This window comes from Leptinotarsa decemlineata, unplaced genomic scaffold, assembly GCF_025532065.1.
Source record: "Leptinotarsa decemlineata unplaced genomic scaffold, Ldec_3_MD MMD2_tig00002159_RagTag_RagTag, whole genome shotgun sequence".
Lineage (NCBI taxonomy): Eukaryota > Metazoa > Arthropoda > Insecta > Coleoptera > Chrysomelidae > Leptinotarsa > Leptinotarsa decemlineata.
In genome coordinates, this window is record NW_027412574.1 from 3,986,349 (window position 1) to 4,005,149 (window position 18,801).

General features: G+C 32.8%; 1 protein-coding gene across 3 annotated transcripts in view; it reads left to right on the forward strand.

Annotated features, from left to right (window-relative positions):
- The first annotated feature begins 221 nt into the window (after nucleotides 1-221).
- Nucleotides 222-18,801, forward strand: part of Cph (BCL11 transcription factor chronophage) — a 66,836-nt gene continuing 48,256 nt past the window's right edge. Inside the window, exon 1 of one of the 3 annotated variants that reach the window (XM_023162978.2) lies at nucleotides 222-633. In XM_023162978.2, the coding sequence (XP_023018746.1) occupies nucleotides 597-633 (37 nt within the window). In that variant the 5' untranslated portion in view covers nucleotides 222-596. Of the gene's footprint in view, nucleotides 634-972; nucleotides 1,104-18,801 lie in introns of those variants that run through there. The other 2 variants (XM_023162977.2, XM_074177077.1) reach the window with 2 other exon arrangements.

An 18,801-nucleotide genomic window follows, 5' to 3' on the forward strand; every position in this document is an offset into this window, starting at 1 on the left:
TTTTCTTGAGACTTTCAATATAATTCCAGTCAGTTTGTGAAGCAATAAATCTCGAGGCAAACTTTGTCAAGTAGTGCTTCGCGAAACAAGCGTTTTATCACATATAGCATACACACCGGAGCCGACCGGAATATCGTATCCGGGAGGCCAGCGGGCAAAATCCCCACTCCGGTATCATATGCGCGGCGCATCATCCCCTTCTACATGGGGTGCTTAGGACCGCTGGCTAGTGAGTAGCCACGAACACATGCGATCTTACTCGACGATGGGCGATGGGACGGCCGAGAATCGCCTGACAAGCTAGCCGTAGAACACACGCGTGTGGACCTGTGACCACACAGCATCTTGGTCCAGGAAGATCTTATGGACATACGTACGAGATCATATTTTGACCCTTTGACTCAGCCGATACCAATAAATGCCCTTTGTGATAAAAATATTTTTCGTTTTCTGTTAAATGTGTTTGAACTTTGTTGAGTTTGTGGACTTCTTCGGTGTAGTGTTGACTTGGTGGAAATGATTTAGTGAAAAGGATTTTTGTTTTATAATGGACAGCTGATTTTCTCGGTAAAAAGGACATTTGAAAAATTTCCAAAATGAGAATCAAAATGCCAGCCGTTCGGATTGCACAAGGTGAGTTGTATTTCTTTACTAACCGTGATTACCTAATTGTCAAGATGGCAAAAATATATTTGCTACTATATATTCATTATTTTTTATTTCTAATCGCGGCTCATTCAACCAGCATAAAAGAAACATCCAACTCAAGTCAAGTATTTAATAATTGATATATATCTGAATATCTCCTGGAAAGAAAATAGTACAAGAAGGGAGAAAAAACATTACTCACGCTTCTGCACTTCCACGTGACCTCAAATTTCAATTAATTATTCGCGGCGTCATGCCAGACAGAGTAATACCTCTTTAAGCTCTAATAACAAAAAGTTTTAATGATTTTTTAGCAAGTAGACTTGCGCGCGTTTTTCGTCTTGCAGTTTCTTTCAGTTCTCTTCAGATTTCGTCAGAGGTCACATCGACTTATGTTGATATATTTTAATTGGTTTCTTTTTCATGTGTTGGGATTCAAAGTGTGAATTTAACAGGTAGTTACTGGAATAATTCTGCAGGTGGCGAGTGACAAGTGTTTTCCGATAATGTCATTGGTAGTTGTTTTTGTGTTTGTGTTGTGAGTGGGGGAAAACCGTGGCTTCCAAGTTTTGATAAATTTCTTACCAAAAAAATCATAATAATTTTAATTACCAACAATTTGTCATGTTCTCTCTTGCTTCCTCAGATTTAGTAAACAAATCAAAATTAGATTTCTAGAAATAATTTGTAAGTGATCAAAATTAACATTATCCCATTTTCTGTATTTTTGATATAGCTTCTGATATGAATCGGTATATGAATGAAATTTGACCAAACTCAATAGGTATATACTGATAGAATTGATAAACATACATATAATACATATACTATCATTATTATTTCATCTATTTTATTGAAAACAAAAGTTGAAAAATTCAGATAGGTGTTTTTTATTTATGCAGATTTTATAGTTCATGTTTTGAATAATACAGCTATAGAGAGATTTTTTTTGATTCGAAATTAGTGAACGGATGAGTTAGGAGTAATACGCAACACAAAAAATATTTTATCAATTCTGTTTGATTCACACATTACCCGTTTGCTATTCATCAATTTGCGACGAATATGATTTGATTTTTTTGTTTTGTAACATAGGGACTTGAACATTATCACTCAATTGTAAGTGTAGGTTCATAGGAATGATGCAACGAAATACCTAGATTGAGGATTGGGCAGTTTGTTAGCCATATAGACGAACCTATTCATTCAGTAGGCATAATTTTCCGCAAAAATTCCATTGAATTTCAAATCGAAATGAAAAATGAAATCACATAAAACATTCACAAGACCGTGGAATCCCGTAAAATCCAAACTGGGCTATCAAACACATTCCGGAAAAGATCATTGATTTCAATTTCAATAGTCAGCCGGTACGAATAATTTTCCACAAAAATTTCAAAAATTTCTCGAGTTCAGATGGTATTAAAATAATAACGAAACATGTAGACAATTGAAGTGTAATCTCACCTTAAACGTCAAACTTATGAGGTAATGATCATTATTATTTTCAACTGGATTCAAAAATTCCTTTTCAACAATGACCCTTCAAATTTACATTCTTCCAACTATATATAAAAAAGAGATCGCGTGCCATCAAATATAATTACCATATTCAGCTATCTGAATGAGGTACGTGGACTTCAATTCTTAAACGAGTGACGCATCTTCTTTTAATAACCCTCTTGCCACTGATAGTAAACTATGACGCGTGTCCACTGCTACCTGTACCAAACAGGACAGTTTTTTATCGAAAGGCAAAGGGGGTAAGGGTAGAGTTGAGAAGTCAAGATTGTCCAACCCTTTACCTCGTTCGCACGGTAATAGTGGTCACCTTATGGCACAAACATATTTTTTTTCAGGAAGAACGAAGACATGGGTCCTAACGGTCAGTTGATTACTGGCAATTGTTGGTTAGAGGTTTTGAAGGTATTCTTGTCTTATTAATATTCATTGACCGCTTAAGGAAATACCTATCTAAATTCAAACGTTTGGGGCTAATATAAATGTGTTCGGTAATCGACTTAAAATTTATGCCAACGTTGCTTCAATATAGCTTTCAATATACTGAGAACCTAAAATATTTTCTGACAGGTAGAACCGAATGATCATTTGATTTGTTAATGTTATCATCAATATTGTATTTCTCATATATCATAAAAAATAGCAGGTTTAATCCAAATGAAAGCACAATTACGAAAATTCTTGGATCTTGAAGAAATCATTGTGACCACACAGTTACAATTTTACCGTTTGTCTTCACAAAACATCGTTCAATCACATTTGATTTTATTTTGTTTTCATTTGATCCTGTCATCAGAATTCACCAAATGCACCATATCATCATTACTTCCAGTGTAGCAGTCCACTGCAATAATTCCTCTGTAGCATTGGACATTCATCTTTACGGTGGTGTCTTCGTTAAATCATCAAAACATCAAGTAGTCTTGAGTAAAACTAAATTTTTTGTTGGAGATAGTTTTCGAGACTTGGTTTTTGAATCATTAATTTATGTCAGTTCACACAAATAAAACTACAGTCGGAATTCTAAGTTGATGGAAGTTATTTCAAATCCCTGTCCAAATTTTGCTTAAAAAAATGTGGCTGTCTGAATTTTTCATTTAGACGGGTGACCGGTTTTTGAGCCGCGATATCTTTCAGTCATGCTTAGGATACGCATGTTAAAAGGTAGGACCTTGTTAATTTTCATGTCGTTCCAGTTTTGATTTTTGAGGTTTTTCATATCGAAGAGCGGTAGAAAATGAAATTGAAATAGATAGAAATAGATTCAGGAAATAAAACCATTTTCATCAACAAAAATTACCCCTCATACACAGTTTCCCTTTATTGAAATAGAAATGAAAATCGATCATTTTCCTACGTTTCTTCATTTGATCAAACGTGTGGACTATATTACACTAGCGACTCGCCCTGGTTCTGCACGGGTACAATGCCAATTCTACATATACATATAAACTCGTGCGATCGCTGCTGATCATAAAGTGCCATAAGGCGAAGTGCGGCCTTCGATGAGCTATTTATAGGCACGCGTCACCGGTCTCCCGGCCGGTACCGCCGCAACCGCTACGTCCTTGCATTTTGAATCTATAATATCTTTAAAACTATTCATTTTAGTTACGTGTTGTAAAGGGGCCATACTGATTTATACTGAATACATTTGATGTATAAAAAATCTGTTTAAAATCCGATTTTCCGTTAACCAGCTGTCGCACCCCTACGAACGACAACCCACAGAAGTGAAACTTGTGCGAGCCAGGGATTAACGAGGTCTTACCTTTTACCGTGTGATTCCTAAAACTTACTACTTTATTGGATTACTGCCTATTGCATAAAATCGCTCGAGGATAAAAAATGGTTATTGTGGGTTATCTCTAAGACATATACTATCGGTGACGTTTTTAAGGTGTACGATACTGTAGTACTTTTTTTAATCTACCTATATTGTAGGGTTCAGCCAGCGTTTGCAAACAATGTGTTCATTTAGGACATCTCATTAGAAACCTTTGAAATTATCAGTGAAATTATCTAAGCATACATAGGGACAGCAGAAAGAGCCTTTGTTTTATATTGTATAGTGAAATCGATAGATACAGTTTAGTTGGTCTAGTAAGTAATCTAATTTAAAAAAAATGTAATTGATATATATTCAAGTAATACTGTGAGATCTTCACCAAACAGTTCACAATATCGCAACACATGTTTCACCATACAATAGCTTCCTCAGACGTGTTCATACTAATTTAATTGAAAATCATCATAATGAACAACTTTTATTTGTCGAAAGAAGAGTTTGAAACAGGCTCCCTTTCCCGAACATAAAATATAATGCAGTGAAAATTTCAGATTCATGTATTTCCTACTTGAATTCTCAAGAAGAAATTAAAAACGGATTGGGTCAAAAGTAAGTCGATCCATTAAACCTTTTACTGCATCCATCAAGGTTTTATTGTGACTCACATCAATCTGAAATCTACCAAATAAATTCACCTTCCTAACGAAGTCGATTGTTTGGTGGATTATTTTTCAAGTCAGATGATGAGAGTAAAATTCTGCCCAAATTTGATACGGAGCAAGTAAAAATATATATGCCCTGTTGTTTTATCATCTTCCAAACAGATATACATACAGCTCGACGAACCTTCCGACAGTATGATGATTCAAACGTAGATCATCCAAAATTATTTGGTGATATTCTGGTGAGAATGTATAAATTCCTTGAAATTTCCAGTACATTTTGCCAGAAGTATGAAACCCTTTTCGCATTCTAAATAGTGATTCAGCTGATGGGTTTGATAATTGCCAATGACAGGTTCTGGTCTGACAAAAACCTTCATCCCCTTCCAGGCCAGTGTGGCTTCAACAACTCATTAAGTTTCTCCTCTAATGGATTTTCTTACTAAACATGAGCCAAATGCTTCCAAGTCTCTTGGCCGAAAATATTTTATTGACTCATATGTTTTGTTTATTGTTGCTATTCGGCGTAGATTACCACCTGAAGTACGGTCGCATAGGACCCTAGGCATGTCGATATCTTTGTTCTGGGCTTGTGACTGTATATGTCTGCATTCAAACCTGATTTCTGAACAGTTTGGGAAGCAACAGACACATGGTCTTAATATTTTCTCCTTGCGAATAATTCAGTCCTCTATCTCTAGATAAGGCAAGTCGTTCTTGACTGTCGAAGCATTATATCGGAGGTCATTTCGAAAATGATGTGACTTTCAATGTCAAACAGTACTATGCTAAAATCTTCATTAGCCTGTTTGATCCAGTTGGAAATATGCATAATTTTGTATGTTGTCAATCCAGCTTGCCTTTTCAGAAAGTGTAGACAGGAGATAGTTTTGACAGGATATTCATGGCCACTGATGGTGTGATGCAGATGACACCGAAAATAGCCCGGTTGTATACATAAGACTACTTTGCCTGAGTTTGGACTGACATTGATTCATTTTCCCAGGTATTATCAGAAGTTATATTTCAATTAGGAATCACACGTTAAAAGGCAAGACCTCGTTAGTCCTTAGCTCGCACAAGTTTTTCAACTTTTGAGAGTTGTCGTTCGTATGGGGGCGACAGCTGATTAACGGAAAAACAGATTTTAAACAGATTTTAAACAGAATTGTGGAATTGGTCGCGGTGGTAGTGCACCCGACTCACAATCGGAAGGCCGTGGGTTCGATTCCCGCCTCGACCAGATATTTTTTTCTCGAGAGAATTTATCTGGTTGAAGCTGGGATGATTCTGCAAACGTGTTAGGAATCACACATTAAAAGGTAAGACCTCGTTAGTCTATGGCTCGCAAAAGTTTCTCAACTTCTGAGAGTTGTCGTTCGTATAGGGGCGACAGCTGATTAACGGAAAAACAAAATTTAAATAGATTTTGCCTCTCATGATTTCGAATTGAAAGGAAAGATATTTTCAGGAGAGATTAATTTGCAAAAAAGAAGAAAGCCAAAAAGCTTGTTTACCTTATGTGGGTCTTCTAAATACTTAGTTGATTTTTAAACAATTCAAACTTGTCAACGCTTATTTATAAGTAAAGATTTATATATTAATTTGATTTTGGCATTCAACATGATACCAGTAGTATGATTCGAGCTCTTTCACGGCGGTGGAGAAAATAGTTCAGTTATCTTTTGATTAAAGTAGGTACAATCCAGGCTTTCACCAAGCTTGAAGTCATCAGCAATGACAAATGAAAGTTACGCGTAAACGAAGCATGGAATGTCATATTAATTGCTTTTCCCAACCAAACTGACTTACGGTCAAGTACACATATTTGATATTTATTCATTATTCGATTTTTCTAAAAATTTAAATCTTTCAAAAATCGGTTTCTTGAGACTCCAAATTTTCTTTTCCTTCCTTCGCGTCACAAAGGAATTATTCATTTTTTACTGAGAAATATCAAGCTGAAACATGAATCAAAATATCAAATAATTTCCAACATTATAGAAAATTAAAAAATTGAAAATGTTTCAAAGAAATATCTAGGTGTATTTTCAAATAGTTCACTGCATTTCAAGAAAAATTGGACTTTCATCAAAACAGGAAAATACTTACTAAATAAACCAACATTATTAATATTTAAATCTATCATGAAGCCTCATTTTCAATATTGCAATATGCAAGTTTTGGGTAAAATCATTAATTGTTATAAGAGTTTGCGAAATTATAATAATTAGAAATGAAAAAAAGAGAAAATTCAGTAAAACTCAGAATAATGTGATCAAAGTTCAAGTAATATTGATTTCTGAGTAATAATTTCTGTTAAAATCTGTTTTTTCGTTAACCAGCTGTTGCACCACTACGAACGACAACTCTCAAAAGTTGAAACTTGTGCAAGCTAAGGACTAACGGGGTCTTACCTTTTATCGTATGGGTTGGACGATAGGAAGTGAAAATCGATCGTCCGATCTTGCGATTCGAACCACCGGTTCTCACAGCGGTCGCTTGAGTGAGTAGAGCAAATCACCAACGTCAGCCCAACTGGCTACATTTTCACCTTGGATATCTTCATTGAAATATTCATTTTACAGTTTTTTAATCATGAAATGAATACACTCATTAATATTATATCAATTTGTTCATTGTGTGAGTTTTTATTGCATTAATACATGGATGGATTCAATGTAAACTTCGCACACGATAGGAATGGGTGAATACCTTTTCAAATAACTACTGCAATCTATCAATTTGTAAGGAAACACATGGTACAAAATATAACTCAGAATGTATTGTAGTGAAAATTTCAAGTTCATGTAAATTATGGTTGACCTAACGGAAAGAACGATCATGAAATAACTGGTCTATAAAATAGGTGCTTAACAATGAGCCTTATAAAATATATGGTTCAATGATCACCCCTTTTCGCTGGACATCGCTATAATGAAATGCCCCTTATGATTACTAAGTGTCCACCTGAAAAGGATAGTTTTTGATGGGGAAACTATTAGTTTGAAACAGTTTGTTAAAATTACTAGTCACCCGTGGATTATTGCATTTTTGAGAACATATGAATTGGTAAAAGTGTTATGCGAGAATTTATAAGTTTTATCCGCCAACCAGTTTTTTTCTGAAACAACCCTCAAAAGTCATCAAGGAGCTTGAGTGAGCTGAAAGAAGATTAACCCTTTTTAGTGTCATCTCAATCATCAAGTAATTGGATTAACTATTTCCCAACTACTAGGTTTAATTATATTGTTACTCGATACGGGTGGAAAAGTGAAAATAGCGTTGAATATCTATAGAATTTTTTATGGTGATTATTACAAGATATTTAACACGTGTCGACTGAAAATTACCAAAAACGAACTGGAACCCATTGTTGAAACCTATTAGTATACTAATGGAAAAGTTTTAAATAACTTTATCATCAGTGATTTATTCAAGACGTCGAAACAAAAACTAATTGCATGTGGTATTTGTCTATCTATGTAGTACTGTAGAATCTTGAGAATTATTGATAATACTTTTGTTATATCTTGCCAAGTTGATATATTCAAAATAATAACATATTTATACCATACCTACCTTTCTACTGTGACTTATATTTGATAATATTTTTATCGGGTGTGTATAATTTCGTATTGTATCGGGAATTGAAGTAGATCTCCGCAGCTGATTGGAGTAACATTTTTACTTGTAAATTCGACCACCAAGTAACAAATATAAAGAATTATTACAAAGTATTTGGTACTCCTTAGGTACTCCACAATGAAAGAAGAAATTGCCTTTCAGCTGGATATAAACTGAATGAAAGTCTCATTGAGAGTACACATTGATAACCCTTCAAATTCTAACCACAAGTAGCCATGACGCTTTCTAGATGGCACGGGGAGTTATCAACATAACCTACGCAGAACACGAGCCTAATGACCAGAATGCCGTTGACAGCGAAAAAAGCATTCTTCCACAGCTCACGAGTTTCCATAAAATTCAAATAACTTTTTTTTCCACAATTTTTCCTTTTCCAGTACTATCGAATCTAAATATCTGGAGAAATGGAAAGAAAAATGTAACATTTCCGTAGTTGCCAGAGCTACTTATAGACTTCTCTATACTATTTTGCAAAATAATCCACCTTCTCTGGAGGATAGAATCAGAATGAAGTTCAATTTTAGGTACAATAGTTCAAGTAATTTCCCTAACTCAAATACAACTACCCCATCATAGACAGCTGACCAGGCATTTTGTGAATATTATAATCCAGTTTGTTAGTGAAATAAATAAAAAATACTTGATTCTGTACTTCACCTTATTGTGTATTCTGATTGGAACTATCAAATCGAACTGATCACATGGATACAATCATAAGTGAACTATGACAACACCTCGTTCAATATTTTATTGATTTAACATACTTTCAATATGTGTATTATCTGGCGACGAAGAGGTTTTCAGTTTAGATGAGTAACTTTTCATTGTGGTTCAAAATAAGCTCTGGGTTTTTATCATTCAAAAATCTCAAAAAGTAAATAAATATAGATTAACAGAGAATCTTTCTTCGAGTGTATAATAAAGAGCAAACTGAAAAGTTCTTTCTGAAAAGTTACTGTGTGATATAAACCTTTGAAAAAATATAATTTTTCAGTTACTTGTATTTTTTATTTTGTCAATAAATGAAATGAGTTACTAAAAACCTAAGATTATAATACGTAGCTTTTTTGAAACGCCTAATATTTCAGAAAATAATCCTTTTTCATTCTCAAATCTTGAAAGAAAGCATTACTGAAAACGCCTCTTTTTGAAATTGTTTCTGACAAACGCTGTAACTTTCCAGGATGAATTTTTCAGTTTGCCCTTCATTAATTTATTTCTTCAAATTGTTAAATGTTGAAAATCCGGAACACCCCAATAAAAAATGATTTGTCTACAAAAAATAATCTTTCAAATAATACTGCAAGAGTCCATATAAATTTGGGGCAAATCTATTCAATCAATATTATTTGGTGAACTGAAAATAAGTGGAGACTTGCACAAGAACTATCAAAATCGAAAATAATTTATTGTTCTTTCAAAATATTTCCAACCACAGCTGCTGATAAAGCAACAGTTCTAACAAACCATCAAAAACTATTGCGAGGAATTCGAAGGGCTCATCTGGTAGCATGTGATCTCTAAACTAAAATAAATCATCAGAGTTCATCTAGTCACAATAAGCAATTTCGCATTATTGACTTTCCAGTTTCGAAAGGAAGATACTTCAGACAGAAGTTGAAAATGAAATAGGAATATCAGATATAAGTATCATGTTGAATTATGACGATGCTTCTTTTGCGAAGACTTTCTGTATTTTTATCATTATTATTATCAATATTATTATTATCATAGCCGGACCAAACCAATATTATTTTCTGACAAAATGGCAACAATAGATGGATTACAGTGTTTCAACATGTTTTACTGACAAAAAAAGTGTTTTCCAAATGAAATGTGGAAATATTGCAGTATCGTCCTATAAGGACATTTTCAAACAAGTTGATTGTATTCGTTTGAAACAGATTTCAGATTTCAAACAGATTCAGATGAAATAGTTTTCAAAAAGTGTAAATTTCTGGTAGAACGAGTTGAACTTTGAAGTGATATTTGTGGTGGATATCTCTTTTCTGGATAAAATCTAGCAAACTTTGACAATATGACACTAGCTTCCGTTAAATTTGTTCTTATCATTGTATTTAATCATCAATATATTGGCCTGAATTGCATAAGTTCAGACTTCCGAAGAATTGAAAATGAATACCTGAAAATGACAATTATATTAGGCAAAAATCCTGAAATGAAATAATAGTGTGAAGTAACTTGGCTTGGAATCTCGTAACTTTTTTTTTATTTTTATTTTTTGTTCGTTTGTTCTATTATTACATGTATTTCATTTCAGGTATTTTGCTAAATATAATTGTTATTTTCAGATATTCATTTTCAATTCTTCTTTTTTATTAGTTCTTTAAGGGATTTCGAATCATTGTATATATCAGACAATGGAAGTCCGAACTAATGAAATTTTCATCATGAAACATTGTCAATCACCTTCAAACAATATATTGGCCTGGTTTGACCTGTTTTGACTAGTAAATTGAGGATTATATTGGGGTCTTTTCTGGTAACTAAATCATCCCTAGAATTAATTATATAATTGTATTATTAGCAGTAGATCTTTGGTTCTAAAGACAATAATAGTGTTGAATTATTTTACCATTCCTAGTTAAGAAGCTATTGTATAGCAAAATACGTCTCGCTGTTCTGTAAAACTTTACATTGAAAATCTCATTGTAAGCTGGATTGGTAACTTTCAATAATTTTGAAATATTTTACCTAGATCATGAAATTTTGATTTCGAAACTAAGTTTTTTGAATTCCTAATATTTTTTCTTTTTTATGAAACTAATCTCAACATTCCCCGTCTATCAAGCTTTTGCGTATTTTAATGTGAAATGAAATCTATCAACTTACGATTCTTTCCCGAGAGAATCAAGTTGAATCGATTTAAAGGTTTTCAAAATTTTATAAAATTTGCTAAGCAAATGTGTATGATAATTTGATAAAATCCCGAGTCCTCAGGTCAAGTGATTTCATCTTGAATTTTATTATTATAGGTACACGAGAGCATTTACTTTAAAGCAAAAATCTAAAAAATCTGTAATTGTGAACACTGTCTAACTTTCAACTGTTTCATCGTTTTTGTGAATTGAGTGACCAAATTATTCTGCACTCAAGTCACTTGCTTAGCAAAATTTCTAAAATTATGGATTTGGACACATTTTAACCTATTACACTTAATGGTGTTCTAAAACTTTGCAATGTTGGCAAACTATAAATCCTATTGTACTTGTTTTACACACAGAAGAAAGGCACGAAAGGCAGGATCCTATATACATTTGAACAAATGTTACTTCTTGTAACAAAATTGACTTTATTTAAATTGTAATGTCATTCATATTATGCAATCAAAGACAGAAAAATATGTGTTCAACTCGGTCGTGCTCATAAAGGAGGATGATAAACAATGGCGAATTGCAATGATAACAATAATGCACAGTAAGCAGTCGTTATTTCATTGGCGAGAAAGAGCGAAGTCATGTTACGATTTGGAAATTTACCAATCAGTGAAGAGTTACTTCTCAGAGGGTCGAAATATAAAAGCATAATTGTTCATAGGCGTTCTTCAATTACTTACAATTACATAATGGTACACTCTGATAGAAAAATTGATTTTATCGCTCATTAAATATGCTGAAAATAGATTGAAACTTTCATATTATCAGTAAAGAACGAAAGTGTTCAAAACCTCTTACATTTCATATTAGATTGTATGACAATAACCGTGGTTTTTGCTGTTTTTTGGGGTTTTCAACCTTAAAAATCTGAGAAATAAACAAAGCTAAGTCAACAGATGAAGTGTAATAAAAGGCAAACTGAAATGTTCACCCCGAAATGATTCTGTAAATTTTGTCTACATATTGAATATAAAGATTATGGTAACACTAGCGATGCGCCCCGGCTCCGCACGGGTACAATGTGAGAAATATACTTTATTGTCTAAGAAATAAAGTTCGTATTGACAAAGCATGGTAGGAAAAAACAATTTGAAGATTGCTTCTTAAATGTACTAAATATTTACAAAAGTGGAACAATCCTATACTAATTAGTTAAAAAATAAATATATGTCAAATATAGATTAAATGAGTGGGTATACAAAGAAATCACATTAAAGTCAGCTAAAAAGCAACTAAAATATAAATAATACATACTGAGAATGAAATCATCTGTAAAATAAAATTATAGCAGAGTTTCACTGTAAACTTCCTCAAGATTATAGAATACTTTTTTCAGTAGAGCTTCTTTCATTATTTTTTTGAATTTGTAATAAACTTTCTCATTTCTGAAAGAGCAATATATAAGTTCTCTATTGTCAATTTTTTGTATAACTCCTTTTCATCGCGGGATCACCAGTTGATATTCTTTCGATAGGTAATGCTGGAAATGGAGGGTAGCTACTATTGCTAAGGTGAGAAAGTAAATGTGAACGTAAACTGAATTCTCAACAGCGTTCTGTATGTCTATTCATGTCAAATATATAATTTATTTGTAGGCTTAGTGTATAAATACAAGTTTCTAACCAATTAAACCTTTCATTGTTTTATATCAGGCAGTAATATTTCGTCCGATTCTTCACTTTGACCTTTATTACACTTACCCTGTACTCTTTTGATTTAGATTTGTTTAATTTTCAGTTTATGGAAGGTTGAAAAGGCATCAAGAAACATTGACTCTTTCCGAAATATGTTAGTTGCTAAGTGTTCAGTTTAGATCATGTTAAAAATTGAGCTATTTAATAAAAGAAAATGAATTAATCTTGAAAGATTATAGAATTTACAAGTATATCAACGATTAATCAGAAGTAGTTTTTCATGAACATGTTTTTCCTTCAGGGAACAAATATCTAATATTTCTTCAGTCTTCAATTATCGCACTCAATCTACATTTCGGAACATCATGAAAAGCATCTTAGCAAAAATGAAACTTCTTACCTAGGGCAATCGTTCCATTTCACTCTCCTAATAACTGGTCAAGAAATTCACACAGTCGTAAAAATAGAGTTCACGGTGAACGTATTCAAGATATTATCTGATTTCTGTTCTCACGGACAATCTGATTGTTGTATGTCTGACGTACATGTATAATTTTTCAGAACAAGTAAAGAAATTACCACGGAATTAAAGCAATCTAGTTAAAAGTCTCAGGAATATTTCATAAATGAAAGGTAACTTTCCTCTTCGAAATTGTCTCTGGTTGCAAAAATTTATTTTCAAATTTGTCAGTTTGCGATCAATTGTAGCCTTTTATAAATTATAGCACTTTGATGGAGTAATTTACAATGCATTCTAGTTGAAACGAACCACCCTGATTCATTTGATACCGAAAGAAAACACCGTGAAACACTCCAATTACAGTTTTCAGGACAGGAAAAATCAAGCCTTCACCCACCACCCCCTCCTCAAAACAATCCTCATTTCCAAAACATCAAATGAAAATAATAGTCGAGTGATACCCCATTCGAAAGGTTTTTTTAAATTTTGTATTGAACCCTGTAACATATTTAACAATAAAATGACATACAAAATAAAATACTCTTTTTGAGTTTCTGTTCATTTCCAAACTGAAAAGTTTGAAATTTTCAAACTGAGCACTATTGGATTATATTAATGAGAATATTGTTGAGCAATATTGAATGTTGTCTTTATTATTTTAGAAAGTACGTTCAAGTCTTTTTAAAAATGATGTTAAAGTTGGTCAATATTGTATGGATCCTACTCTCATTTCTTGGTAGAAATCCGTTTCAAGGCTTGTTCCTGGTGTTCTTTGGAAAAAATGGAATCTTCACAAATTGAGTAGGCAAACTTGGATACTGGCTGTAAACCAAATTATCAGACAGAGGAGTACTAGCCAGGGGAGTAGTTGTTTTTTGATAGGTGTCAGTCCATTAACCTACAGTATAGTGAGTTGAGACTGGCCTGAACGAATTGTTCTTTTAGATGATTCAAAAATGGAATCAATTATATCCACACAGCATAGCTATTATTGGACACCAAACTCTATTGATTTCTATCAGAGACTAAGTCTTCAAGCATACTATTGAACACTGCTACCTTATGCTGCTATATATATATATATGTGTCGAGAAAATATGAATAACAATGTTCGTATATGACGGTTTTATTTATGCATGTGTGGTATTGTGTATTATATGTTATTGTCTGCGGTGGTGTTTATAAACTTTTAGTGTTTTGTCATATCATTTTTTCATATACTCACTTATAGTACTCTACAAAAATTTTCGAGTTTTGACAATTTTCTCACAATGAAGTAATAACATCAATTTATTCGAAAACCTATTGAAATTCATACTTATTTTTCTAGATTACTTTAACAACTATTTCAGTGAAAAGATTTTTATGAAAATGAAATCAAGAAGTCTACTATCACATACCACTATGGACAATCAATATTTCTCAATTTAAATGCAGCTTTCAAAAGCAAAACTTGTCTGAAACTTTTTTATCACAATATTTTCAGCCCATTCCATATAATCCATACCTATTTTTGATTTTTGTCAGTTTAAAAAAAAACCCTTCATTTTCAGTTTCTCAAATATTAAATTCAAACCTTCAGGTATCTTGATTCATATGTAATGAAAGTCCAAACACTAAATTATGTGAAAACATTTCTCACAAATATCAATGTCAATATGAAAATTGCTCACCTATCAATTATTTTTAGAAATCTATAATTCACTAGTATGAGTGTGACAAAATCAATTGAAATGAACCAAAATCCATTCAAGTGTTCAGACAAGCAAGACAGGAAAATGCAATAACAGTTTTCTAATAAATGTCTGATACTAGTTCTAGTCAACCTCACAATAGTAACGCAATAACCTATAAGGCTGGACAAAGTGAATACTCGCTATTGTCCAACCCGTGTTAGGAATCACAAGTTAAAAGGTAAGACCTCGTTAGTCTTTAGCTTGCACTGCACTGTTGATGAAAATGATTATATGAATATGCTGACTCACATTTCATTATTTTTTACGCCTGGAATTATCTATAAAAGTTTCAATTCATTCGAAATATTCGGAACAGCTTTGCCATTGTTGACTTCAGGACGGGTCCTCACTCACATGTTTCTGCGATGTAAACAAACATGTGGACTCGCAGTAGCTCTCATGATATCGATCTGAGATCTTAGATATCGATCTAATTGACTACCAGAAACTTCGCTGCTTAATAATTCTTCTTGTGAATAGAAGATAATGGGAAAATAATAATGTGAACTGATGCAAGCACAATCTCCTTTCCGCATTGGGTTCAGGCTGCAAACGAATTTATAAGTGGATTGTGTGGTGATTTTACCTAAGAAGGTCGATAATGGAGACTGGAGGTGCCATATTAGAACATTAAAAATTTGTAAGATCAAAGGAGATCCAAGAAGTGAATAGAATTGAACTTTTTCACGGTGGAAGAAAATGCTCAGTGATACTATTTAGTTGCAAGAAGTTTTTCGTTTTGTTAGTTGAATAAACTGTATAAATTGTTGAAGTTCGCTTTATTCAGCATCAGATATATTTTTTTCAGTTTGTAAGATGATTGAATGTTTCATCATTGAAAAGTCTTACCGACTATCACTTCCAAAACCATTCACTTATTGAAAAAATGACATATATAGTATATTTATAGTACATCAGTAGTATTAAACATATTGGGATGAATAGATTCAGTGGAAAATTATCTGAAAAATGCTGAGAAGAAATAAACAATGGATATGATTTGTGAAAGTATAAGTACCGAGTAAGAAAATATAAGTTATACATCTCAAAGATTCAGTAACGAAGGATTCCTTACTGAGACTTGATATGTGAGGGAATTGGCCTATTCTTCATAAAAATTCATATGAGTATGAACACGTCTGTTGTATAGTGAAACACGTGTTGCGGTTTTGTAAACTGTTCAGTGAAAAATGTTATTTAAATATGAAAAGAGTGTGGAAAAAAGAAATGGTCAATTCCTTCATCCTACAAACTGTGAGCAGTGGAAAAATCTAGAAGAAATGCCAATATCCACTCAAACTAGAGTTGAATATGTCTATTAGCTATTGTCTAGAAAAGACAAACTGAATAATTACCTCAGAATGAACCCATAAATCTGTTCAGAATAGAAGTTGTATAAGTGAGGGCGACTCGAATTGGATTCAAGTTGCGGCACACACAATATACTCTTTTGAAAAAAGGTCTCAAAAAGTCTTGTCGGGGGAGTAAAGTCAAAATATCATTGCTCTTGGAAATGCCTACGTTCGGTGGGAAAAGAACGATATTCTATTATTCATATGGCTTATGATGTTTGGGTCTCTAGACAGATGAAACAGTTGAAATTCAATGCAATCAGAGCTATTGGAATTTTTTTCAAGATAGAAGAAGTTTTAAAATTTTGAAATATCGAGGTTGCTTTCAGAGTTTGTTGTGCTTGTTGTTCAGCAGCCTCAGTACTCCATATGAAATCCCAACTAGAGAAATCGTATATTGGTATCTGGTTAGATGCCTTGACAACTAAATCAACACAGCAAAAAAATTTTCACCTGATAATGTTACATTGAGTTGTCCAGTAGGCCGTTTTTTCACTGCACGGGAGTCTAACTTGACCATTTTTCTAGTATCCGGAAGACACTGCAGTCTTATTAACTTATTGAGTTTTTCTTCCATTTTTTCCTGGCACCCATTCCAACAGTCTTGTTTCCTGTGTTGGTTTGTACAGATCTTTTTTTTTGTGTTTCTCATATTTTCCGAGCATAATTTGGATTATCCGTAAATTTTTCACATTCGCTCAAAACATAGCGATCTATCTTTTCTCTTTTGTTGAATTGCTTGCACATAAATTACTTGTTATTCAGCTCTATTTTATTCGAATGTCGTCCTAAATGGTGAGAAGCCCTATTATGAGCCGAATATTACATTGCAAAAACATTTCTTCAGTTTCTTCCTTGGCATTTTCTTCCTTGGCATATATATTCCCAGAATTTTCTCATGACTCTTTTCATTGACCCATTTTCTAATCAGGTAATGTACCATAAATTGTGCTAACCCAACAGCTGGCTCAGAGCTCCTAAGTCGATGAACTGACTCTGGTGCACTCATCAGCTTTTTCATTACTTGTGATTTCTGAGTCATCTGATATTCAATTTAGAGTCACGGCAATCCTACACCAGTCTCGATATCATTCTTGGGTTCGTGAATGATCAGACTTTTGTAATCGATGTCAAAAAAATCGAAAAATTGAACAAAAAACTTATTTTGTTAACAGTTGGTTATCTCGACATCTAGAAACATATTCATAGTATTTTCCTTTTCAACTTCCGAATTGATGACGATAGAGAAGTGTTTCAAAACAACATGTTTGCACTAAATATCCTCAGTGTGATAAGAATTTTATATGGATGGACAAATATTACAGTGTATCACGTGTTACATTATTATCTTATTACTGGATAAAACAAGTCTCAAAATCTAGCGCCATATACTTTGGAATATATTTGTTAGAAGTCAACTTAAGTCGACTAAACAGCGATTCTTCACTCTTTCAAAGATAAAGAGAATTTTTTTTAGTTTCATTTTCAATTCATGGATTTATTTTGCACATCTTTTCAAAAGGTGGAACAGTTTTTTCAAAAGACATTGTTGTTTCTAAATATTTGAAAGTTATTGAGCAGTGTCGAAGTCAATTCGGGATTACATCGCAACTGTTTAAAATTCATAGTCAATATTGCAACTCATAATCTCATATATTATTATCCTAATGGTAACATAAAATCTATCACAACTTCTTTCATGTCAAAAATTCTACTAACTCCTACTAATTGTTCAACAACTCTAAAAAGACTTGTCCGCCGGGAAGTCCACAATCCAGACGTTATTAAATTAGTGAAAGATTAATCAAATACTGACAACCGACCGGCGATTTTGTATAATCTAGTTATCTTGTTATAGGAAGTTCTGTCTCCAAGGAAGAGGTGTCAATATAAATGGGAATGAAGTCGGTTTTGTTGATGGGGTTAACAAACTTAATAACTATTACAATGTTGTGATCTTGAATGGAGTATAGAATCGATGCTAGTTTGCCTCAACTAGCATCGTATATATATATATATATATATATATATATATATATATATATATATATATATATATATATATATATATATATATATATATATATATATCATGGAATCATGGAATAATATTTTAATATACACAAGAAAGTAATCAACAAACCGAAATCTAAATTATGTACTAGCAAATTGAAGACCTATTTTTTTATGTCGTTGACATCGAAGCCATTGAGCCATAATTTTATAATTGATAGTTATTTTTCTCAAGTGCTCTCAAAAACATTGTACACCCCGAATGTTTCGTACCTGCTTTCGATTTATTTTTGATGGGTTATTCCATATATAATTACAAATATTATTCCATAATTTTGAGTTAATTTCTTTTTGAACTTGATTTTTTTATTCCGTAATTTTTCGAAAATGTGGATTTATTCCTTGCATGCATTTGATCAATATTTTCAGATATTTTCCAAT